The sequence below is a fragment of the Scleropages formosus genome, chromosome 3, assembly GCF_900964775.1.
Source record: "Scleropages formosus chromosome 3, fSclFor1.1, whole genome shotgun sequence".
Taxonomy (NCBI): Eukaryota; Metazoa; Chordata; class Actinopteri; order Osteoglossiformes; family Osteoglossidae; genus Scleropages; species Scleropages formosus.
In genome coordinates, this window is record NC_041808.1 from 31,214,793 (window position 1) to 31,241,408 (window position 26,616).

The 26,616-nt window shown below is 43.5% G+C and overlaps 1 protein-coding gene across 1 annotated transcript; it reads left to right on the forward strand.

Moving 5' to 3' along the window:
* The first annotated feature begins 4,248 nt into the window (after window positions 1–4,248).
* pvalb6 (parvalbumin 6) lies at window positions 4,249–25,916 on the forward strand. The gene is made up of 5 exons (XM_018742956.2): window positions 4,249–4,372; window positions 23,156–23,226; window positions 23,640–23,772; window positions 24,037–24,146; window positions 25,449–25,916. The coding sequence occupies exons 2-5, from the start codon at window positions 23,166–23,168 to the stop codon at window positions 25,472–25,474; spliced, it is 330 nt and encodes a 109-aa protein (XP_018598472.1). The 5' UTR covers window positions 4,249–4,372; window positions 23,156–23,165; the 3' UTR covers window positions 25,475–25,916.
* The last annotated feature ends 700 nt before the right edge of the window (window positions 25,917–26,616 follow it).

A 26,616-nucleotide genomic window follows, 5' to 3' on the forward strand; every position in this document is an offset into this window, starting at 1 on the left:
CTGCCACTCACACACTATGGGTGAACCTGAATAGCATCATGCCTTTGGAGTGTGGGAGGAAACCAGAGCACCCAAAGACTTACACTGCTAGATACACTACTTACAATGGGTCACTCATCCATACAACGAAATATTCTACACTTCGCATTTTACTTTATTAGCAATAATTAAATAGGTAGGTGAGCAGAAAGCGGTGGCTCGTTTATAACGATGCCCTAAGAGTATGATAACCAACAGTCATAAAGGCAAAAAAAAAAACAACAAATAATAAATAGAATATGAAAAACAAACTAAAATAGCTGATCTAACAGTTTCAATGATGTCATAAGACGGCACAGAGAGACAAATACGTTGCACTGACCAAGGCCGTGTTGGCAAATACATGTATAGTGCAGTTTTGTCATTAACGCTTAACGGTTATTAGGAGACCTGTTACGTATCGCCATCCTAAATGAGACGGATTTTACACTGTGAAATACCATCCTGTCTACCTATATATACACAGCATGACCAAACAGGTAGAACAGAGAGAAAAAAAAATCTAGAATGAGCGACGGTGGTAAAAGAGGAAGGAGAGGCGGTTAAAGTGTGATTCTCACGATACATTTTCTGAAGAAAAGTTCCTTCTTCAGTTTACTGCCTGGTAATTTTTGCATGACTGCATGTTGTCTGCCTTCTCAGTTAATTAAGGAAAATGAAAGTGGACATCAATTTAAGTCTTGCACACATGGCTTAGATAAAGGAAGCTAAACTGAATGGACTGAGCATATGCAATATGAAGATTTGCTCGAGCCCCTCTCTTATGTTTCACAAAAATATTTGTTCTAGACGGTGATTTAATGTGTTCTGCATTAATGTCAGTGGGAAAGAGCATATTTTAGATTTCCAAGCATTCCTTTTGCAAAAAATGACAGTGTTACAGTATTACAGTAAGGGTTTTGTATGTCGAAGGAAGAAGGTAAAATGGTAGAAACCACTTTCCAAATAGAGAACTTGAGGTCTTTGTGGGGCAAACCGGTTAACTAAAGCAGAAAGAGCTGTAAAGAGGGAATAAAACCGGGCGCAGGACAACCGCACCGAAAATGTGAGGTTTTGTCAGATGTGGCAGTTTAACTCTCAGATCTTAAGCCATGGCAAGAGTGAGCGTAGCAACAAGACACGAGGTGGTCGTCCTCGGGACAAGCGCTTGTTGACGACGGATGGTTACTGAGCTTTGTGGGAAGTTTATTAATTAAGAGCATTATTGTATGTATATGAGCATGTATATCTCTTAAATGAAATGTCTGTCTTATACTAGATGTCCTTCTCCAAGAGATGGTGTCTTAAAGTCCTTTCAGTGTGACTGTGTGCATGTTTTTCTTCCCCTTACCACATCAGGTCAACTACTAATTAGTTTTTTTTTTGGTATTTATACCAGTGCTTTTCCCCTAAAGTACTGCTTCACATTTCGGAATATCCATAGTATGGCAAAGTCTTAAAAATTAACGTTCAGCATGGTGTCACGTAACATATATCTTACTTCTTTGCTTAACTTCTCTTTGACGGGGTCATTGTGTATATCCATCCATCTGTTTCCAGGGATCGCTTGTTCTGATAAGGGTCAGGGGAGTCCGGAGCCTATCCCAGAAGCGACGGACGCAAGGCTGAGAGGGGGTACACCCTGGGTGGGACGCCATCCGTGGCAGCGTCACCACACACGCACTTACACACAATGGGCACTTTATCATTTCCAGTCCATTTGAGCCGCATGTCTTTGGACTGCGGGAGGAAACCAGAGCGCCCGGAGGAAACCCACACAAATGCCATACGGACTGAGCCGCATGAACAGCCCGGTCACCGTGAACCCGCTGCACCACCCTTGTGTGCATATGATGGAGCCAGCTGAATGATCGTGGGAGAAGAGTGGAAGAAGAACCATAGCCATAGGCAGAACCCACCAGAAAGACTACTTGTCACTTCATTTAGTGGGGACCAGAAACAGTGTCAACAGCAAATATTGTCTGAACGCTGCAGCTACAGTCTGTGACAATGAAAGGCGATTCTTTCGACCCCTAATGTATCAAAGGTCATGGTTAAGCGAACTGGACAGATTTTAGCCAAGCCTTGAGTTCCTTCCACGATACACGCGAGATTCAGCACTTTCGTTTTCTCTCTCGAGACTTAGGATGGAAAAATGTATATTTTTATAATCAGCATTGCAACATATTGTATCGACCAGCCGACTCGTGTGATTCATCAGCTACACTTCATGTCAGTGTTAACTGACTTTAGTATGACCGCTAAAATCTTTTATTTTTTTAATCTATACTCACTACTGTATGTACCCGTTTATTATTATTGATGATAATAATAATAAGAAGAAAATTAAATTCTCAGTTAATATAACAAGAGGCGAAGCGACGCGACACAAAAAAAGTCAGTTAATAATAGAAAAGGCTAGAAAAACAAGTGAAAACGGCGGTGCAGTGTGGGTTAGTGGGAAGTGAATGAGAAGGTGTTACCGTTTTTACTGCGCTTCCTGTAATAACGGTAAAATTATCGAGCGGTAGGTAGTGCTGTATGTCGGATGGGCACGTTGACGGGAGGGTGCTGGTTCGAATCCCATTCTCGCCGCAGTTCCCTAGAAAGAGGTAGCGGTCCTGAATTGACACCCTAGAAATACTCGTTTGCTGGGTGGTCATTAGCGAAGTTGATTACGTAACATCGTAAACCAGCGTGGAGAGGGATTCCCGCTAAAATAGTGAGTCAGTGTGAGTAACGGTCGCGCGATGAGAAGGCGCGCGCAGCGCTTCTCGGGGATCCACTGAAGTGACTCTTCTTGGCGCGTTGCTGTGAATTATTCGCCTGAGATCGGCTGTCCACAACAGGACGGCGGGCTAATTTTCTGAGGCCAAGACAGCCTGGAATCTAACGAAGTTAACTCGACTCGACGTGCTGAGCTCTGACGGGAGAGCGCGCTCCCTCCTCGACCTCGCGCACGTCGTCGAGCGCGTTCTCGACGCTCCCCCGCATAGTTGCAGAGCTCGGCTGCGTGTCTGTATGCCGGCTGAGGCACGGAGCTGGAAATAACGCTGTAGTTCCCCACCCCACCCGAGCTCGGTTACTCACTTCTCTCGACTATCTAGCGCGAAATACTAGAGAACAGAGTTTCTGCACTTTCTTTCCCCGCTTTTACATAGACGGCGGTTATATGACACGTCGCCCGACTGCGCTCAAAAAATCGCCTCAGCCCCGGTTCTCGTTCTGGCTGCCGAGCGCGACACGGCGCGTTAAATCACCGCTCCTTCATCTCCGCAGCATCCCCGTGAGCGGAGCAGCTAGTGTGAAACGAGAAGACGAAAAGAACTTCTTCGTGAACTCATTTTTAAAAGAATTGCGTCGTATGAACCGTCTTTTTGGTGTCCGCCGCGCCGAACAACTCGCCTGGGGCGCTAACGCACTGCTGTGTGGGGTAAAAGTTGTTGGCTCAAATCCCAGGCGATAAGTGCCTTTCTGCTGCCCGAGGCGCTCAGGTGAATCGTTTTTAGATAGCATTTCCTTTATAACAGCTATTAATCAAGAGGTGTCCCCTTTCAAAGTCAAGGTCAACGTAATACAATGAATGGCGTAAACGGTGAAGTCCTTGCAGACGACACTTTTCCGCCGTGCTGCGCGGTTTCTGTTTGTTTGCCAGTGCACTTTTGACGGCACATCTTGCAGCTGGAGCCGGTCCAGGTCAGCAGGCTGCTGTGAACTACATGCCGCACCTGACCCTTTTTTAATTTTTTTTCTGTGAAGGGAAGCCGTCATGCTGCACAGCGCTCTTATACCCCCGTCTTATTTGGCCTGCACGGACACTGTTCACAGGCGCTGCAGCAGCGCCACCCAGTGGAGAAGGCGGTTCACCTCCTCGCGCTGGACTGCGATCGTAATTGCCATCATTGCAGTCATCACGGCTCTATTGACCGCCCTCGCGCGAGCCACTGTGCCACTTTTGCGATCGTTACGGCACCTGTGCGTCAGGTTTTCCGCTCTCCATCTTTGCGTCTGTCAGAAAGCACTTCTCTTTCTCTCATCCGTTGCTGCTGCTCTTTTGCACTTTTCACAATTATCCTCCCTCCCTCTCGTCGTCCTCTCATCCTCGCTGTGCCTCAGTTCAGTGCAGTCCCTCCTCTTGCACATCACACAGCCTACCCCCCCCCCCCTCCACCCCCACCCTTTCCAAAGCACTGCCCCTCCCTCTGCCTTTATTTCTGCGTCGCTCCCCTTCAGCTCACCTCCAGTCCAGCAGCGCACGCCGTCCTGAGCAGAAAGACCTCCGATCCGGCCAGCCACGCTCCAGCCCACCCCACAGAAGTCCCACCGTTGTGCTGCCCCGGACGCTCACCCACAGGTTAGAGACCATTGGGTGGCTTGGGGTAGGTTGAGATGGGGGCTGTGAGGGCTGGCATGACACAGAGAGAATTGAGTAGCAGCATGTGTGTATGTATGTTTTGGGGGGAATAGTGGCCAGGCACCAGGACATAGAATAAAGCGAAGGGGGTGAGAAAAAGTGATGCGCTTGTGAGATGAGAAAGAGTGCCCGAGGAAAGCTGGAGGAGGCAGAAATGATGGAGATGAAAGAAAGGACGAATTCCGGTGTACGGAATCAGAATGCACAGCAATTGGATGCATGGGATACTGCAGACAAGCAAAGAGAGTGAAATGGAGAGAGAAAGGCACAATAGGGGGAGAGGGGGAGCATCTGGAGCCCCCCCCCCCCCCCTTCCCCGACAGGGAGGCTCTATGCCTTCAGAAAGCCGTTTGCAGTGTAGTTAGCAAGTTGCAGTCTGCTCTCCCTCACCGGTTCCACTCGCCCATTCAGAAAATACACGTGAACAGCGATGCTGTGAGGTCTGTCTGTGCGCACGCGCGTGTGTGTGTGTGTGTGTGTGTGTGTGTGTGTGTGTGTGTGTGTGTGTCTGTCCCTCCCTGAGAGCAGTTGTGCTAAGCACCACTGGGTCTGGTGCAGTAGAAAATGTGGAAGAACAGAGAGTGAAATGGACAGGAGAAAACTGAGGGCCACGATGCTATGGTGTGCGTGTGTGCCCGTGCACAAGTCTGTGTTTGAATGTAAGCGTATGAGAGCACTTGATCATGCCGCTTGTTTCAAGCTTCGGTGCAAAGTGCAGACTGTTCTTTGGCTGTTCTTTGACTGGTCTGTGAAAGTATCATATTAAATACATTATGACCTTATTTGACTGACATCCCTGTTCTGATTGCTCTCAAAAGTTATGCAGTTCCAGGGGTATGAGAACTATGACCTAGCAACCGCTTAGAATTTGTCTTAGAAATGCAGTTTGTGCACAGGGAACAGCCTTGAATAGTAACACCAAGAGGACCAGAGCTTAGTGGGACTTTCTGGTGCACCAGAGAGGACTAGGTGATGGATGGAGAAAAGGAGTGGGAGAAATCACTGTGTCTTTTTGATAAGGAGGGAAGGGCAGTGCTGTTGGAACTCCCCCTGTTTACCGCAGTGCAAGAAAACTGCACGTCGAACTTGTTTGGTCGTGTCTCTTGGCGTTACCTGTTCCCAAACACTGTAGCAATCGCACACTGTAACTTGGATTTCATCTGTGATTTGCTAGTGGGGTGTGATGGTTGAGGGAGCAGTGATCCATGTCTGGGGCACGGTGCGGAAGTGTTGATGGGCGTGGGGGGGCGGTGAGTCTGCCCGTGGTAGTGAATGAAACTGCTCGCAGGCTGTGCACCTCATTTGAGGTGACATTGCTGTAAGCACATGACATCTGTTTAATGGACCATTGGCCAAAAGGTCCATGGGTTCACATCCCAGGAGGGGCCCTGCTGTAGTACCCTTAGGCAAGGTACATAAGGTGAACTGATTCAGTGAAAATGCATAGGTTCCTTCAAACGTATAAGTCCTACAGCTTATACTCAGCAGAAAAATAAGTGCTGAGGTCGATTATGGGCTCCTGTATGGTACACAACTGCAAACGGCAATATGTGAAAGGGAAATGTGACTTTGGGTCCAGCGCTCATGAACCTGCTGTGCGTCCCTATGACGTAAGCTCTCGGGCGCTTTTAAATCCACAGTACAACTGTGCAAGAGGTGGCTTCATTTCTTTTCACGGGATACTTACACCCCCAGCCCCCCGCTGATTAACATTTCTGTTCAGGGAGCCTCCCATACCCTCAAAGTATTAGGGGTCTTCAGCTGTACTGTAGTGCAGCTAAAGGAATACATTTTAATCGACATTCGCGCCAGAGCTGGAAAGAAGCACAGGAATCCTGGGAACCCAGCAGAGGTTAGCAGTCAGGAGTTGGGGCTGCAGCTGTTCAGCGGCCGGGTACATGTTCTGCTAACGTTGTGGGGACATCTCTGAGAGAAAATGTAGGTTCAGAGAGGTGGACCTTTTTGGGTCCCCACAAAACAGCATGTATTTTTAATAATATAACTGTGGACAACTGGTAGAGTAGTGGCTACAGCTGCTGCCTTTGGACGCAAAGGTCGCAGGTTTGATTCCCCAGCTCCAGCTATAGGACGCTTCCGCAAGGTACTTTAAAGTTGCTCCGGTACGATTTGCCCAGCTGTATAAATGGGTAAATAATAGTAAATAGCATAACATTGTAAGCCACTGTGGAGGAAAGCATCAGCTAAATGAATAAATGTAGTTTCTAAAACAAGTGCCGAAAGTGTTCTTGTTTTTAAATCCTCTTGGGGTGTGTTCAATAATCATTTGTTGCGTTGTAGTCCGAATCTCCCCCACAATGATATTTAGGCAATGGCGTGTAACTGTGAGTTCTTATCACTGGTCTCCCCCCGTACGCTGCATATGATATTTTGCATGTGCAGTGTGTGTTTGGGTCAGAATGTGATGGTTTATTTGTGTAGGAGTGTGTAGGTGAGATGGTGTTAGATGGCATCCTCTAATTATGCACTGGCAGCTCCAAAGTGCGCGCTCGAGCGTCTGTGGGCAGCGCTTACACAGAGCCACGGTGTGAACCACAGCGCAGCGGGCACCCACTGACAAAAGGCAGCGTTCCCACGACAATAACAAAGCACTTTGTTTGGAAGCTAGAAGCGGCTGATAGGAAACTCAGTCTAAACTGAGTGTGGTTTAAAAAAAAAAAATAGTTGGTAGCAGATCATGAAACTTTCTGTGTTTTTCTGGATTCTACTTTAATATTAAAGTGGAAAAAATTTACTTTTTAAAGACAGCATGCCTTAAGTAATAAGCATGAGTGTAAAAACATATCGGGGCGCGGTAGCGCAGTGCGTTGGACCGGGTCCTGCTCTTCAGTGGGTCTGGGGTTCGAGTCCTGCTTGGGGTGCCTTGTGATGGACTGGCGTCCCGTCCTGGGTGTGTCCCCTCCCTCTCCAGTCTTACGCCCTGTGTTGCCGGGTAGGCTCCGGCTCCCCACAACCCCGTATGGGACAAGCGGTTCAGAAAATGTGTGTGTGTGTGTGTGTGTGTGTGTGTGTGTGTGTGTGTGTGTGTGTGTGTGTGTGTGTGTGTGTGTGTAAAAACATATCAGCAGGGGTTATGTTAACCTCTGGTGTTTGAGGCGCTGACCTGGTGTAAGTGATTCACTAACACACATTTTGGTGAAAGCAAATGCCTTGATGCTCTTGATTTTGGATCAATACTTTTTAATAAGCACCAGTTTCAAGTCTTTCTGTTAAAGTGCTCCAAATGAGAAAGCTAAAGACTTAGATGATAAGGACAGGAAGGGTGTGTTTCTGCTGATAGGCTAGGCCTCAAGTGAAGGAGAAGCGAGATGGTCCTGTCAGCATGCGGAGATTGATTGGTGGAGATGGACCATCGATGTCAGCTCCTCCCTATACATATACACACTGAATCAGCAGGTGGGAGAACATTCAGCAAGTTGTAAATGCTGAAGCCGCCCTCTTTAGAACTAGCAGACAAGGGTGATCTGATCCAAAAATGGTCACCAAATTCTTTCTGTACACCAGCCTTGGGGTTCCCTCTCGCAAACTGTGTTCTAATCCAATTACATCTGTAGCATCGTACTTTGAGTAATAGGAATTTATCTGTAATTTGTGTAATTCTTATATTGTTCCTGCTTTGAGTGGGATTATATATTATGAGGGATAAATTGCTCTATGCTTCTGGGATAGACTGTAGACCAGCGCAGCCCTGTATTGCTCAAGTGGTTACTGGTGATGGATGGATGGATGAATGAATAAATTGGTTCTGATGAGTCTTGCAGGACTTCATTTCAGAATGCTGAAGTGTTAATAAAACAAGGTCCTCTTTCAGTAATGTGCTGTACTAACTGTTTTCAGAACAATTAACAATTGAATTTGACTACCAACCGCATGCAGGAGCACTTGTAGTGTCCGATATTAAAAATCTAATGAAACCAATTTAGTGAGACAGATTAAAAAGGGGGGATGGGGACATTGCTATTCTATTTGTAGGATTTGTCACATTTTAAGGGCAGGTATTTTTAACAAGGATGAGAAGAGGGAAAAAGTGCCAGTCTAAGTATAGGCCAGCTTCAGGTCGCAGTACGCTAGCTGCGGTCCACCATTCCAATTATTGGAGTTGATGACCTCCTAAATGAGATTAGTGTTAGCTTGTCACTAGTCAGCTGGGAAAGAAAGGAAAATTGGATTCCCCCCCCCCTTTCATGGTTGAGTTTCATAAAAGCAACCAAATCCAAGCCATTTGTTAAAATGTCAGTTCTGAGGAGAATGACTTTTGGATTTATACAATGCGGTGAGAATTGGCTGACCGGCAGGAAACGGCAAAGTCTTTAAACCCTGAAGGTTAGGATGGTGTGGTGTGTAAGAGCAGGTGGGAGGTGAGTTTATAGAGGTCTGGAGGTAAGTTGGTCTAGTCAATTGGTTATGTGACAAGCTTGTTATCGTGTGAGGTATTGATGGAAACTGGCAACTCTTCCTCTTTGAGGGACCACTGTTCTGTAGGAATGCATATTGCCCTCTGGCTGCCAGCAGAAGGTGCTATAGCATTTTATGGACATTTATGTCAGCAGAAACTCTCAAAATGTAAGTCAGCAATGGGTGAGGAGCAGAAATCTATCATTTATCCATACATCTATCCATTCATTATCAAAAACCACTAATCCACTGAAGGGCCAAGGTAGTCTGGAGTCTATCCTGGAAGCGCAGGGTGTGAAACACAGTAGACCCAGGACACCGGCTCATTGCAGGGAAATCTCACACACACACAGAGTCATTAGCACATGTGCATGCTAATGGTTGTGTGGAGTCACCAGTTCACCTGAAACACGTGTCATTTGAATGTGGAAGGAAACCAGAGCAATTGGAACAAAACCATGGAAACTGCACACAGACTGAACCAAAGTCAAATCCACTTCTGAACAACCTGGCCAAGTGCTGTGAGGTACTATCTCCCCCCCCCCCCCCCCCCCCCCCCCCGGCCCAACTCTGCCACCGTGCCATCTAAAATGAGTGCTTTTGAACCGGCTCGGTGTTAAGGTTACCATTCCTGCAATATGATTCTCTTGCGCTTTCCTGTTATGTACAGAATTAAACAAACTCCACATTAACATCTAGTCTCCATCTCTGCATCCACTTACAATTTGTGTTGGATGCAGAGAGGAAGTTCTAAATAGGTCCACTGGACAGATTTCCTGGAATGTCTGTGGATCGAGAAACAGATTTGGTTTAGTAGTCTCTGGGTGATGCTTTCAAATTTGCATGGCCCTTTTTGATATTTAATGAGACTTTTTAAAGTATTCACAATTCCCAAAAGCACACCCTCCATACAGTGAAATTTTTAGGGCCATAAGAGAATAATTTCTGTATCCCTTTCAAAGCAACAGTCTGGCACACAAACAATGCCTTTGTCTGTGAAATGAAACTAAATGAAGCATGAAAAACAATATACTTGATTAACTGTTAATTGCTTCTTAGTCATGTTCAGTATGCAGTTAGTGTTTTAAATGATGGTTTATCAAATTAAACAAGTAGCCCCCCCAATTCGATCCCTGAAATCACCCTCTTGGACAAATTCCTGCTGTAAAGGAATTGAACCACTATTAATTCTTATGGGGAAAAATAATCTTTTGCTCTTTTTGCAGCCTTATCCACTGCCCTTTTCACTTTCAACCTTTTTAGTAGTCATTTTGATCATTTGGCTCATCGATGTTTGGGACACATGGAGTGTCATTGCCTATGTCTTTCACTCTGTAAAGCATGCAGACACTGTGCATTTGATGGAGCTGTGGCAACAATTTGACGTTAGATGACCTTCGTTTGATTGCGAGATTACATCTTTATTTACCCTAGCAGTCATTGTTTCCTTGCTCATTTAAATTTTAATACACTAGACTTAGCCAGACGGACACCACGAAAGGGCAATGATGTTTTTTGTTTGAGGCATCAAGTGTGTATCTCTGTCCCAAAACGACAAGCTTGTTCTCCATATTCAGAATGAAATATCCGTTGTGGATAGAAAATGACCGTGTCAGTGGGTAAAGATGCCATTATATTATGAGAAAGTTGTAAAAAAAAAAAAAAAATTATGCTTTTATTAGGTGGTGTAGTGGTTTTTCTTTCTACAGAAACCCATTATAGTGCAGTTTAATTAGATGAGCTGTTTATCGGTAAAGAATTTCAATCTGATATGTTTTAATCTTTTGCTTAAGCATTCTCATAAATATTATTTGTGAAACACTGCGGGGAAATAATCTTGTATAAAAAAAACAGTGAGTGATGTAACACAGTCCACTGTCCACTGAAGGGGGGCAGTCTTGGCAAAAGTGAGCTTGTTCTCTAGAGGAACGTACAGTAGCAAGAGAACCTTGTGGTTAAAAAAAGCTGACATTGTCCCACACGTTGGCATGTACCGTTTCAGCATCAACTTGGCCAAGGTTTCACAGACGTAGTGTTGTTGCAGAGTGTGGGACAAAAATCAATCCCCTGCTACAGTACAGCAGGGACAACCAAATGTACACCCAGAATGTTCCGGTGTAAAATATAAAATAGCTTAAGGATAATATACAAATGCAATATAGAATAGTGGTACCAAACTTGGTATCCAAATGAAAAACTGCGCGCGCGCGCGCACACACACACACACACGCACACACACACACACACACACACACACACACACACACACACACACACACACATTTTCAGAACCGCTAGTCCCATACGGGGTCACGGGGAACCGGAGCCTACCCGGCAACACGGGGCGTAAGGCCGGAGGGGGAGGGGACACACCCAGGACGGGACGCCAGTCCGTCGCAAGGCACCCCAAGCGGGACTCGAACCCCAGACCCACCGGAGAGCAGGACCGTGGTTCAACCCACTGCGCCACCACACTCCCTCTGAAAAACTGCATTCTGTATTAATAAAAAATATATTTCCAGAGATTGCAGTTGCTGCTGAGCTAAATGTTGAACAGTTGAGACTGCGAAAGGGTACCTATAGCTGGCTTTTCTTCAGGTTGCGCATCGGCGAGAGTCGCACTACCTAGTGGTCACTTAGTTTACTTAGGACACCAAAATAAACAACTTCCTTGGATGGAAAACTAGATAAGGTGGCAAGTAAGAGCTAAAAGCATGTGCTGTTATAAAAAAAAAAAAAGTGGACTGTATGAGACTTCATGCATGGAAATAGCAACCTGTTAAACTTTTCCTGTGTTAATATAGTTTTTAATAGCTCTGTACAGTACTGCTTGAAATATGAACTCCTTTTGTCCCTTAGTTTTACTACAAAATAGTTATTTAATGAGAAGCAGTCATTCTCATGTGACATAATAGGTGTGTAATGACTAATTCCATATGTTGCTTCAGAGGAGATAGTGTGTGTAGTAGAAACACGCAGGTAGTGCAGGTGCAAAAATAAGTGAAGCCCCAGTTGCACTGGATAAACCAAGTAGGTAAGTAGAATCAGGTGTGTAAATGATAATCATTTATTGATTTTATAAGTTTTTATTTGAACATTTAGACTGTATTTAAAAAAGCTCTAATATGGTTTAAAAAAACAAATAAAATGTGGAGGACCTTTAAAAGTAAAAACCCTTCTGTCTTTAGAAAATTTAACATTATGCCCCTCTCAAGGATAATGGTACTTCAGGATTTTTCCAAGCCCTGCAAATACCATTGACAAAATACTGTATAAAAAGTGTTTCAAATACATACATATTTCAGATATAGACACGTGAAAAACCTCTACTGGCCATCCTCTCAGTACAGCGATGCTTTGAGCGGTCTGTGCACACAATGCAACGCTGCTCACCTTTATATCATGCTGTGATGCACCTGGGTGTAGCTAGCCTGGTCGATCAAGCACGTTTACTTTGTCATCTGTGCTCTCATTGAAGTACAATTACCCCCAATCATAAAGTCATTAGATTACTCACTGCTCTCCATTTCAGCTTCTTTGGCAAAACTCATTTTATTTACTAATTTATTTTTTCGTAATCATCAAAGCACTTCTTATCCAGACTTCGGTCCCTGATGTACACTGTAAAAGGGATATTACTTTCTACTCATGTTTTAATTGCCAGTGATTGTGTTTTAGTGTAAAAGGAATGGCTCTACAGATCTTTGCATTTCTTCTTCTCGCTGTGGTTCTCATGCAGTAATAGTAGAGAATGAATGGGAGCTTGTGTAAATCTGAAATGTGTGTGTGTGTGTGTGTGTGTGTGTGTGTGTGTGTGTGTGTGTGTGTGTGTGTGTGTGTGATAGAGAGAGACTGAGAGATGAAGAGCTTAGGATTTAAGTGGCCTGGTGCAGTTCTCCTTCCATTGAAGAGCGATTATATTTCACATGAGTGCACCTCTCTTGGGCCACTCTTACAGCCATGCGAGGCACTGAACTTGCCCACGGCGACTGTCCGGCCCAAAGAATGTGAGTGTACGTGCGTGTGAGAGTCCCTTGCTTACGCATATGCGAGCTGTCTGGCTGTTGGAGATCTGTGTGAGATGGATTTTGCTACTGTGGTGCAATGTCACCTGGGAGGTGGTTGAAGTGGGATGCCACCAGTCCTCAAGTGGGATAGGATTCAGTTCCTCCCCCTCACCCATGCCACACAATCCCATGAACATGGTGATGCTCAAGCATGCCAACCTGTGCAAGCTCACATGTGCTGAGTTTCACATACACACATCAGTCAAAAACATATGCAATGACTGTTCCAGTGGGGTACAACTCACTATCATCTTCTTTTTCAAGTCTTTTCCAGGTTTTATAATTTGCTCAGCTACGTATGAAGCAAAACTATTTATAACAAGAATAGTAAATTCCAGAATTACATTTAACAGTACTGTAGTGCAACCCTTATACAGTACACCGTATGTGAGTGGCAGTATATAAAGTCTGTATGAAGTCTGTGGACAAACAAAATTTATCATGTAGCTCTGTGTGAAGAGCCTATGGCATTGACTTAAAAGCAGAGCCCCTGCAATGCCACCCCTCCCTCCTGCCTTGAAGACGTTTCTGGAATATAAATCAGGGTTTTCTTTCTTTTTTTTGGCTCCTCAACCTTGCGGACATGACAGGAATTGTAAAAGGAAATGGGAGAGCAAACGGAGGACAGTGTGTAGTGAGTTCTGGTGGTGGTGGACTACTGGACAAGAGCAAAGACACACAAAGAGGATAAATGAGGAGAAAATAAAATGGAACAATAAGGGAAAATTACAGTTGAGAGCAAGGATTAAAAAAAAGATAAAATAATTTAATTTAGTTTTGAAAACTTGAAGGTTTGATAAAGTATGATACAGAATTACTGGTAGATGGATGATTAAAAAATTTCAACTTTTTATGCAATTAAATGTTTCTTCTGTAAAGGAAGAATCCAGAGATTCCTGAAGATAGCCAATCGGGGTCTGTTTTTGAAACCTCTCACAGTGGATCCATTGATTTTATCCACTGACATCATGCAAGTGGATGCTGCATGTTGGGTACCTCCTGAAGCCTGTGTTTGTCAGATGGACCCAGTAAATGAGCTGGTAGATACTGACCACCAGTCACTGCCACTACTAACAGGCTAGCTGGGAACACTGCGGTTTTGGAGTGTAGTCTGGGCACAAGGAGACAACTTTTTGTGAAGGGAAGCAGATAAGTAGTTGGGTTCAGGGGGGTGGAAGCATCTGGGCTTTTGATTCAGACAGGGAAGTGGGCTGTGCCCTCATAGCCCACCCTGCCCTGTGGAACGGCACATGAACCACGGAGCCAGCAGTGTTCAGCATCCCACTGCTTGGTGTCTAAAGGCTGCCAGAGACAAAACGGCCACGGTGAGCCAACTGAGCTGCGGGGAGTAAATGAGGTATGAGGGTGTGAGGCCAAGTTGTAGCTGCTTCTGATCTCGCTCTCATGACAGAGGGAGTGCTCCATAACCTTCCTCTCTGAGTGATAGCAGTGAATGAACACAGCTGGCTGACAAAGTCATAGAACCTCAGGCCAGGTCTCACACATCACCTTTAAAGTCCTCAGAGGTATTGTTCAGAGACTTGTAATCTTTGTCATTTTCAATATGTGTCTTTTCATTATAATTAGTCCAAAGGTGAATACACTCATTCAGGAATGTGTAATTTGGCTTCATTAAAGCAACAGCCGTGGATAGACCTCTCCAAGGTCAAGTCTGACACCCGTGCGGCACAGCAGAGGGAGTAAAACACTATGTTACGCTCTGAAAAGCGTACCAGTTTTAATGGGAAGGGCCGAGCCCTGCTGCTTGTACATGTGCAATTTTGCCAAGTAGTTTTAACCCCCTGTATTTGGTCAATGTCAGGGTGTACAAGCCTGAAATGTGAAAGGGATGTTTGCAAATAAGCTGACAGGAATCTATTAGGTGCTGACTTTTAGTTAATAAATGATTGAGGAAGTGTGTGTTTATTAATAGAGACAGAGACAGTTTGTCAGAGCAAATCTGTTCCCAGATCTTCCATGCTGGCCCACAGTTTAGATAAGTGAAACATTCAATAATGTATGAAGTCAGAGCATCTCCCTTTCGGTCTGGTTCTGCTACATAAACCTTGTATTAAAAGAAAAAAAAATAACAGGAAAAGAGATTTCACTCTGCCAGTTTCCTGTCACAATTAAGTTTCTTATGTCTCGAACAACAGTGGAGGAATATAGATCTTTATATTTTCCACTCTTTAATGGATAAAATGGATTAATCCACAGGCAATTTATGTAAATATGCTTAAACCTTATCCAATATATTGCCCCTATCTAATTATAGCTTGGCAGAGAAGTCATGATACACTTGAGAGGTCTGTACATTAATTATACCACTTTTTATTTAATTTTTTACAGTACTGCCTTTTTCGCTCTTACTCCAGGAAAAGGTCAGTCAAGTTCAAAGTCTAAAGTTTGGTAGAAAGTACAGAGTCTGAGCCACCCCAGCAAACCGCCATGTCAAGTCGAGGCAACTGTAAAGAGAGCAGGACACACGCTGAAGCGTGTGCTGTTTGTTTAGTTGTCGTTCGGCTTGTGCCACTTGAGCAGTGTTCAGGTTCGGGGACGAGTGGCACCACATTGAGAGAGACCCGCTTTGGAGGGGTGGAAGCAGAGCTCGGGGAAGGAGAGGCAAAACCCTCGCTTACGCTGAATTAATTATGAAATCTCCCAAGTCAAACTCAAAAATTGTAAAAATAGGAGAACGAGAGACAGAGGGGACACTAAAAATGAGGGAAGGAGAAAAGTAAGGCAGAACAGGGAGGAGATCTGAGAGGGGCACGATGCTGCTAGAAGTGGATCGAGAGAGAAAACTAGTTTAAAAAAAACCTTGTTATTGCACATGTACATTTTGACAGTGCTGGGATACACCTGTCATGCCTTAATGGGGAGGATGGGTGATTTAAATTCAGGCCAGGCAATGTCACGGACAGTGTTTTCTTCCCCAGGCTACAGACACTGCCGTTGCTCTGTGACAGCAGCAATGGGATGAGCACCGGGGGGCAAACGCACTGATGATGACGGCGGGGCGGCAGGGACGTGGCCTTCATCCCTTTTCGCACCGACACCTCTCCACATTCAGTCGCCCCAGGAGGGACTTAAATGGGGGCTCCGAAAACCAGGTTTCGCTCCAAGAGGGCGTTTCTGGTCCTTGGGGTATGGTTCATTCCTTCGGAGGCCTCGACTAATTACACTCCCTGTTCTTCTTTGTCCCTCTTCTTATTTTGGTCTTAGATTTAATCGACATGAAGAGAGCTCTTCCACACCATTACTAAGAAATCTGTTTCACACTGCTACGTTACTGTTGGAGACAAGTAAAACCCTTAAACAAATTCGAATCTTAAAGTCCAGCAGTGAACAATGACAACTGAATGAATAACGGACTGCACTCGAAGTCCTGTAAATACTTAATGTATTTTAAAAATTTGTTAATTAGTTATGAAAGTTCCTTGTTTGTCTTTGGCTCTGCTGTCAACCACAATTTGCTGACAAGAAATTGGCTTTAAGTATAAATCCTTACTAAAGTTTAGTATGAGCCACATTCCGATGTGGAGCATTTTAAACCTCCCCAAGGGCCTCTAATCCCCCCAGCTCAAATTTTTCTTTAATATATTGTCTTTTGACCGAGAGAAGACGACCAAAGTACGGTGCTGATGGGGCAGAATAGGTTAAGTGTATAGTCTCTTTTATGTATGGAAACGCTTCCCGTAAACCACCCTGATCTGTTTGCTCTCAGATCATGCAGCACAACCGAAGACCAGATATTATTATTTGTTCATGTTCTGTGGATGCCTTTCTCCAAAGTGACTTTATAATGTACCATGCTACTTAAGGCAATTCACTTGTTTATACAGGTGGACAATTTTTACTGGAGCCCTTCATGGTAAGCACATTGACTAAGGGTACCAGAGCAAGAATAGGGATTAGAACCCGAACCCTTCACGTGCAAGACAGTGGCTGTACACTCATTAGAGTTACTGCCCCAGTTGAGGGAAGGAATGCTCCGAACTCACTCTGAGACTCCTGCTGTAATAGGAGAAAGGTGTCTGCAGCAACAGCATGGTACAATTCATCTTAATTCTTGTACTTATCTTGATCCATTTTTTACGTCGTCTCTTTATTTAAAACGCCCACTTAAAGTCTATCATGCGAGCACAGAACCGCGCGTGTTGACTCTTAATTGTGCTGTTCATTTGCGATAGGAATACATCCCAAGAGTGGAGGCTTGGTGCAAGGTCACACTGACCACTCTTCTCATGAATGTGTTCGCCCAGGCGAACAGGCGTTTCGTTGACTGATAGTGGAAATGTAATATTCATAACATGTTTCCGAAAAAAAAAAAAGATTTTTAGTAAGCTATTCATCATGCGTGCTAAGAGCAAGACTTCAATGTTAATTTTCATATAAAAAATATTAAAATCTAATGTATAACACAATGATGTGACATTTCATTTGTAGTACAGTCTGCTTTTGTGTGGGCTGTCATTGTGTGGATGTCTTTGAAGGAGCTCAGCTTCCCTCCTCCTTGCGCTCAGATCAGAATCACAGTCAGTACAGCCCAAGGCCCTGAACTCCCTGGATGCTGCCGTTCAGTCCACGCTGGGTTTCCTTCCTCTATAGCGTCCCCTTTCCTTGCATGGCCTGCATTCTTTCTCACCTTCTCCGCATTCGTGTCTTCTGGGTTCTCTTCTGTGTGCCATAGGGAGCTTTCCTGTCAGGATCCTGGAACATCTCTCTCTCTCTCTTTGTCCCTTTCTCCTCTTCTTTCCTTTTTTCCTCCTATTTTCCAGCTGTAGCCTCTTGCTTAATACACTTATAATAGTTTCTCTCCCTTATTATAGGCTGGTTATCATCGCACATCTTGGCTAAATATTATGGAGTCATAGCAAAAAACACTGTAATGTATCCCAACCTACCGCATCCTATTTTCCCGGGATGAGTTCCACATCGCTGTGATTCTAACTGGATAAGCATTTATTGAAAGTGGATAGAAAGCTTATATATAAACATAATAAGTATGTTAATCAGTTTGTGAAAGGCCTGCCTTTGATTTAGCATTTTCCAATAGAGTAAGTTCTGCTTACGTCTCTCTTTGCACATCAGAATTTCTGAAAGACTTGCGCTTACGCAGACAACCACACAAGTGAGACCATTTGTTAACCATATTTTTATTGTGTCACATATCCCTTCAGTTGTTTTAAACATTTATTGCACCTTAATATTTATAGTGTCTAGCGAAGGTCCATTTCGAGTAATGATCTAATTTCATCTCTCACATATAACATCTATTTCAGTTCCATCTCCGTCCTCTCTAGACACCCTGTCTTGGACTTCGGTCTCCATTATTCAGGGGCTCATTTGTATCTCTTTGTCTTCTTATGTTCTTCTTTCATCGCTCTTTTTTCCATGGTAACAGTCTTTTTTTCTCTTTTTTTCCCCCAGCACTTTGTGTCCTACAATTTCCTCACTCATTGAGCTCTTTTGTTGCTATCTTTCTGTCTTTTTTGTTGTGTTATTTTGTTTGTCTGGCCCTGTCTGTCCTGGTTCTGTCTCTCTTAGTCAAGTGTTGAAAATCATAAATGTCCCTGTACTGTAGAGGAACATGTCTCCAATCCCATTGTTGTTTCCTTATTACCCGCACATGGTGACTGTTTTCTATATTGTTATTGTTTTGTCCTTCATCGCCTTGTATATTTTCGTATTGCGTTTCATGTTTGGTGCCAAACCACAACCAATTTCAGTATGCTGGAATAAGATTCTGAGTTCTGAAGCAAGTTCAGAGCATTTGCTAGGACCAACCACCGGGTGGCAAAAATAATTATCCCTAATTTAAAATGAACCATCATTGCGGCCATCTCCGGTCCGGTGTGCTCTGTCCATCCGTTCGTTTGTCTGTGTTTCGTCATTGAAAGTTAGCCCTTCGGTTAATATGTTCAAATGAGCCAGTTGCGTTTCTGCATCAGTGTCTCTCAAAATAAACCCGTCATGTTTGGCGCAGCTGAAGGTTGTTGGATCAAATCCCACTTCCTTCTCTTGGTCCTTTTATGGAGGTTCTTACCCTGAATTGATTGAGTGCCCTGCTGTGTAAATGGGTGAATCACTGTATATTTGGTTGTGTTGTCTTGGGCAAAAGTGTCAGCTAAATAAGTCAACATGTTGCTTATTTGAAGTGAGCCCTGAGTGTTTGATCAATGAGCATCTTTACATACTGGTTGCTCTTGCTAATTTTTTTTTAATGTGTTTTTATGTGCTTTCAGTTGCCAGTTCTCCTCCCTGGCTCTGCGCATGTGCCTCGCAGTGGACGTGATCTCTGTTCTTCTCTGTCCTCTGTTTCCATGCATGCCTGTCCAAACACCTGGAAGTCCGCACTAAATATAACCTTTGTCTTTGTCTAAGGAGGTGTCGCAGGAAGAGTCCAACATAAAAGAGAACAGGCAGAGAGGAGGAAATCAATGGAAATGGAAAAAGAACAACAGCTTATCCTTTTATTTTTTTTTCCCCCCAAGCTGAGGTCTACACCTATAAAGCGTTTCCCAACATGTGTCTAAAGACACCTAGAGAATGCTAAACACTCTCTGCCTCTTTCATCTTGCCTCCTAGCAGCTGAAACACAACCGCTTTCAAAGGACGCCGGGACGTTTGCTGTACTTCCGCCGACCGCAGTGCTTTTACTACACGACACGCCCTAATCCCTTACTCCCACAGCTGCCATTATTGCCCTGCCCCCTCATTCTCTCAACTCCTCTTCTTATCTCGGAGGGAGAAATGCACGATCGGGCACCATCCCTCTCATCGGTGGACTGAGGCTGTGCCGCAGAATTGCAGGTTGCACCAGGAGGCGGATAACACAAACCTGAGGAGGGGATGCTGCTGTTGTGTCTCTGGCCTTGGTAATAAATGTAATTACTTCAGGAAATTACCAAAGTAAATGGGTGCGTCTTCACAAGTCATAGAGTTTAATTAGTGAAGACGTGTCAAAGGAACTGCTTTTGAAACACGATGCAGACATGCTGTACATTGATAATACATTAAAAAAAAGAAGAAGAATGCAGACACTGCCCCGTTTCGCCTGTGCAGAGGGTGAACGTGAAGAGGGGTTTGCGTTAGGGTTAGGATGAGGAACTGAGAGTTGTGGAGATCCCCAGGGAGGGATAATGTGACAGAAGAGAGGGATGGATGCCCAGGATCGAGAAAGGAAATGACAGGACAAGAGAAATTGAAGGGCAGCGAAGAGGGAGGGGTGGGGAGGGTTATATAATTCTGAGTCGAGTGCCCTAATCACTTATTCATTACACTAGTTTAATTTTTAAGAATGCAGCAAGTGCAAGAAACCCAGCAAAATTCTTCCGGGTAGAAAATTTGGGAGGAAAATGTCGAGAAATGACTTAAATGCAGTCTGCTTTCAGCTCTTTTTACCGAGTTTCTTACCAAAGCGACTTTGACACGTGCACTGGAGTGCGTGCACGCGCGCATGCATGCTTGTTTGCAGGAAGAGAAAAAGCCAAAGATATTCAGCGGGGAGGTGGGAAAAAAGAATTAGCGCCTGTATACTGCATACATATGCAAGAAACCATGAGAAAGGATGGAAGAATGCAGAGAGCGGCATGCAGCAGAACTGGCACAGCTGGGCCGATAGAAACGGGCCTTGTGGGTGGGGGGTGTGAGAGAGAAAGCCGGAGGTGGGAGTACAGGAGGGGAAGGTGAGAGATGGCAGGACAGACGGAGACTTTGTGCGTGACAAACGTGTGATTATTAATAGCATGTTTTGAGTGCTGGTAGATTGTGTGGTGGTGGCGGAGATGCTTCGCCCTGTTGGTGCCCTCGCTCTGCCTGGCGCGTCCTCCTGCTCTTCAAGGAGACACTCTGCTCTTCTGATCGTGAAGGGTGGCGGCATGGGGCAGGTGCGCTTTCGGCATTCGGCTGCAATCCTCGACACTGTGAGGTACAGATAACAGCCTGGTGAAATATATTATACGCTATAATTTTTACACCATAGTGTGTTCTGTAAGACAGCAGGCAGTGTCGTGGGTAGTGCTGTCACCTTGAACTCAGAAGACCCACATTTGAATCCCAATCCTGCAGTAGTACCCTTGAGCAAGGTAGCTACTTAACCTGAATTAATACAGTAAAAATGACCAAGACGTATAACTCTGTAAAGAACACAAAGTTACTTAACATTGCGTTCCTTTATGGTGGCCGGTTGCCTTCGTCCCTTCAGGAGTTGGAAGGTGTACCGAACACACACATTTAAGCAGCTATTACCTCTATTTGCTCTGTGCTGCAGTCTTCTGCAGCCCGGTAACCGTATTTGCCCTTTGCCTGCCGCAGTATCATGAGTTTGCAGATCACTAATGATTGACCGTGTGGCTGACGCTTTCGTCCAAGAGCACTAAAGAACGTTTTTTTTTCTGAGTACAATCTGATATCGGTGACAATGGTGTCATTAAAATATCATGGCCAGATTACCTTAAACGTTACCTTAGCAACTGTGTGTTTCCCCAGTCCTTTTGAATACAATTAACATATCAAAACGTATGCAACCATGCATTTTATTCCCTTGAACTCAAACCTCTAGCCCTCTGGTTCAGTGACAGATTTCATGCTTACTGTACAGATGAGCTTTTTACATTTCCTTGAGTCATAGCCACTCATCATGTTAAATCATGTTAATGCTTCCATTTTCTCTTGTGTTATTTAGATGATGTCTTTCCACTAAAAGACGAGTTATTAACTTTGATTTTTTTTTTTTTTTTTTTCCTGCTTTGACCTTGTTGTTTTGTTTTACATGTTTCCAAATACTGGATATTGAGTTTTGACACTTATGTCTTTATATTTTACCGTACAGTACACAAACAGGCGTACACATTCTGTTTCCCAAATGAAAATGCCCAGCATAGGTTCTATTCACTTTATATTAAAATTCACTTTAAAGCAACTTCTTCAAGTTTCCTGCACCTAAGTTTTTTTTTTTTTTTTAAAAAAAAGGTGCGTATATCAGTCAAAATGGTACTTCTATGAACCCTGCACCACACATCCATGCAGACTTTCGATATCACGCACAGATGAGTGACATCTGGTCAGCGGTATTTTCCCGGCAGTGCCAAGGGGGTGGGTGCTCTGAGGTGGCAGTTATACAAATGGATCTACTCACCAAAAAAAGCACTCAGTGTAATAGACCAAAAAGGAAGAGAATAAAGTGTTAAGATCTTCTACAATCAGTCTGGAAGCATTTCACATGCTTTTATGAAAAAAAAAAAGTCCGCAATTCCATTTGAGAAAGAAACATAGGAAGCAAAATTAAAGATGAATGATGGGATATTTGAGACCATTACTGAAATAATTGTTACAGAGAACACCAGTCCAGTGTGCTGTGGAATCGTAACAAACAACATATTATTGTTAAGAGTTCATCTAGGCTACGGAAAGGAAATCATACTGGTATTTATGAGCAGTTACATAATGAACCAATTATGCAATATGGTAATAACTAAACTTGTTTGTGCTTCCCTGGGATTGGTCTTCAGCTTTTTATTGTTCAGGCTCTTCAAAGACCTACACTTATTAAGGTTTAATGACTCTCCACTATCCATATGTTGTTAATATGATGTGTTTGGTAAATCATCAGAGGTCCTGTGATCTACCGTTAGCCATCACTTCATCAGCATAAATGACCGAACCGATAAGCATAGCCAGAAATATAGATAAGCATTAGTGGAGTATCAATGCATAGATGCCCTGGACCCACCTGTCTGCAAGCATCTTTCCTGACATCCCTTCCCATATTCACTCATTCCTGGCTCGGTTATCTCAGGCCAGGTGGGCCGCATTGTAACGTACATTGGACCATTTATATAGGACAGCAAGGCCTCTCCCGGCCAAATAGATGCCCCTGCTCAACTTTGAAAGTGTGAACACGGACATAATGAGACAACTTGAACTTTTAATTCATTACATGTGAACCCAGCCTTAAAACGCTGATGTGCCACTCTCTTTTCCTCTCATATTGGTGCTAGTAGACTTCTTTACAACCATATTTAGTTTTTTCAGTCACCAAGCCAAAACATTTCTGCTTCCCTGAAACTACAGCTTAATCAAAGTAAGTCTACCTATCTATTGATTATCTTCCCTGTGGACCGCAGTATCTTTGCTTCATCCAAAACTTTAACTGCTATGTATCCTGTATACCCTGCTTTACCCCCTACCTGACGATCTTATCCCTCATCCACCTTTGCTCTCTGCTCCTACAATCTAGAACTGCTGAGATGGCGATGAATGACATCCTGAAAGCTGATGACATTAAGAAGGCCCTTGAGGCTTTCAAAGGTGAGGATGGCATGTCTACATTTCTGCCTAACATAGGACCAGGTGTAATTCCTCTTACTTAAAGTGAACCTACTTTAATGGATAATAGTCCATCTTTCAGCAGTTGCAAATACTGTGTTAGGTAGCCTCCTCACATTAGACTCTGACTTGTGTAGCACTGCTTCTCACTGGAAGTCCCAGAAAGGGTCCTTGGCCCCATTGTAGTACCTCAGAAGAGTGTACTAATTCTAATGCTGTGATAAAATATCCAAATGTGTGAACTGATAGAATGGTGAACATCTTTGGTTAAAAGTATCAGGTAAGTATCAATAACTAAGTGAGCACATTATTACCATCAGTGCTCTTCATTGCTGTCTGGGTGTCAGATCTGTTGTCATTTATGTTCTCACATAACTTTTGTCTGCCCACCTAAGCTGTGGACACTTTTGACCACAAGAAGTTCTTTGAAATGGTTGGTCTGAAGGCCAAGTCTGCTGATGATGTGAAGAAGGCCTTTGTGGCACTGGACCGTGACAACAGTGGCTTCATTGAGGAGGAGGAGCTGAAGTAAGTGATGATGATGGTGGTGGAAGCGGGACATAGGCAAAGAGCAAAGCATGATAGACCGAGCTGCAGTACCTTCCATCACACCTAAATACGTCAACTGGAAGTTGCTTGGAAACTGTGCGTTTTATGCACCCGATCATCCGAAGGAATCCTGTTTGGTGAAGTTCATTTACATTTAGCTCCACAGATTATTATTATTATTATTTGAGTCGTAGAAAGTTGGATGTACGGAGATACTGTGTCCTGAACTGTCCTTTTCCTCAGATTTGTACTGAAAGGGTTTGCCACGGACGGCAGAGACTTGACCGATAAAGAAACCAAAGCCTTCCTGAAAGCGGCCGACAAGGATGGAGATGGGAAGATTGGCATGGACGGTAAGATTTTCAGCTCACCACTATTCTTATAAATTATTATATAGCAATATTGTGTTTATTTTGAAAATATATTTCTGTATTACCGTACTCCGTTAGATACTAAGTGATAAGGGGATTTATAAATGTTTTTGTCCAGCAAAAGTCCATCTCTTAGTTTACAAAAGTGTTTATTACTCTCTTCATATAGAGAACAGATGGTTTTTTTAATTCTTCCCTGCATGGGTGTATTTTGTACTTAGCTATACATCTATCCACTGTATAAAGTGGTTAGGTCACTGCATGAAATCATCTCATTAGGCAAATTACCCTTGTGAACAGATCAAATTAATATTGTTTCTTAAGGAAGAAAAAAAAACAGTTCCTTGATGCTTATTTATTTCTGACATATATGTATTATATACTGTATTTATTATATATATATTTTTTTCTTTTCAATTTGCTATTCTCTGCATTTGCAGCTTTTCCCAATGGCCATTTTCCAGCCTTTTCAAGGACATTTCGATAAATTGAATTGAAAATGTTATGATGTAGAGAAACAAAAATTCACAAGATCACTGCCTATGTCTTTCATTCTACAAAGCACGCAGGCAGTATGCTTCTTAAAGGCACCGTGTGACGCTACTTACGAATGTTCAAAGCTAGAAGACCTTCATTTGTTGATCGGGTTAGGTCTTAAATTTGTGTCGGACATTATTTCTAGGATAATTTAGAGGTTAATACACTGCGTTAAGCCATAAAGTTGTCAGATTGACACCGTTGCACACAAAAATCCTTTGGGTTTGAAACACCTAGTATGTATCTCGCTTCCAAAATGTGTAACGTGAGCTGCAATACTACTGTACAGAATACTAAGATACTAAGTTTATACTAATAAGTATAGTATTATTATCTAGTAATACTTTGCTGCAAGGGCCAAAGGTTAAAAGGCCATTGTGGAAGTAAAATGGCTATGTAATTGGCAAAATGCAGTGTATATATTTTCATAGGCGTTCTTAGCAGTTTTTTTGTTGTACATGATGATAGGTATCGTAGTCTGTTGTATTTTATTCTTTATAAACTAAAATCTATTATTGTTATGCTGTGGTACATTGTAGAAGAAGAGTTTTTTTCTGTTAAACTGATTTTAAGAAAATTCAATTTCAACTCAATTCAGAGACATTTCTCAAACTATAGAATATACAGTAAAGTTGCAGTAATTTATTTTACGTTTCCTTCTTTATTTGTTCACCTTGTTTGTTTATCTTTTAATGTCAGTAGACAGACTGTCCTGCAATAGTCTGACTGCTCCTGTCTCTCTTTCAGAGTTTATCGCTTTGGTGCTCGAGTAACAGACACACCTTGTCCAACTAGTGCTCGGCACCCATTTGTCCTGACTCGCTCCTCTGGCCACAGTCACCACCCCTGACATACGCCTGTTCGCAACTCGCCAAACCAGTTCTCAGCTCTCTCCAATTAGACGTACTTAACTAGAAGGCAGTGAGTGACGCTCCCTACCCTCACTCCCATTCTGAAGGTCCATCCTACTTTTTTATACAAATGCAGTACGGTACAGTGCAGTACAAGGGCCTGTGTATTTCTAAATATGAAATAAACTCTCATGTTAATATCCTGTAGATATATAAATATGTCAGCCCAAACCCTCTTCCCTCATTATCTTATTGCTGCCAATACTCATCTCCACCCAGTTTCCATTCTCTTCCCATCTCATGTAATTCCCTCTCCTGGTATCGAGCTGTTATGAAATATGCTGAAAGGATAAGACATCAAGCTGTGAAATGGAAAAAAGAACAAAATAAAATTAAAACTCAAATGTATGGTTTCATACTGACTATTTATTTTACCTTGCAGTGACAACAGAGCACCTGAAAAGATGCATGACACAATACAACCGATGTATAAATGAATGACATGGATCCGGTACGAATGTGTCTATGAAACGTATACCATACATAATAAAAATGTATTTCTGGTTAATCACATACTCTCCCTGCTACCAGTACCCATTGTAAATAGCAAATCCAAATACACACCAAGTGATTTTTGCTGTTGACACATTTTGGGAATCTTCCTGTTCCTGTGACAACTTTAGTGACAGCTGGACCAGCACATGTCCAGTCATACTTTCTCAGGTGATGGCTGTCAGCTCATTGTAGGGCTCATCAGACCCTTGAGTGATGAGCCTGTGACTCTGCAGGACCTGCTGGAAACTCACAGTTGTACTGTCCGAAAGCTCAGATGATGTTCATTGAGACTTGGAGCCCCACTTGTTACCAGGACACTTCATACACAGCAGACTGAGATGGTGCAGGATCAGATTCGGGTTGGAAGGCACACAGAAGTGTTGTCCGCAGCTGGACTGGAGCCAGACAATCAGTACATGGAAGACCCCTTGGGTCAACAGGTCAAAACAAATTGGATGGGGATATTCTGAGGATGTCCATCTGCCAGGGCATTCATTTTCAAAGCAGAC

Excerpts from the sequence above, each read along its gene's own strand:
- pvalb6 (XM_018742956.2), top strand. The coding sequence starts at position 23,166 with ATGGCGATGAATGACATCCTGAAAGCTGATGACATTAAGAAGGCCCTT. Across the intron at positions 23,227-23,639 it reads GGCCCTTGAGGCTTTCAAAG|CTGTGGACACTTTTGACCAC; the intron begins GTGAGGATGGCA and ends TGCCCACCTAAG. Across the intron at positions 23,773-24,036 it reads ATTGAGGAGGAGGAGCTGAA|ATTTGTACTGAAAGGGTTTG; the intron begins GTAAGTGATGAT and ends CCTTTTCCTCAG.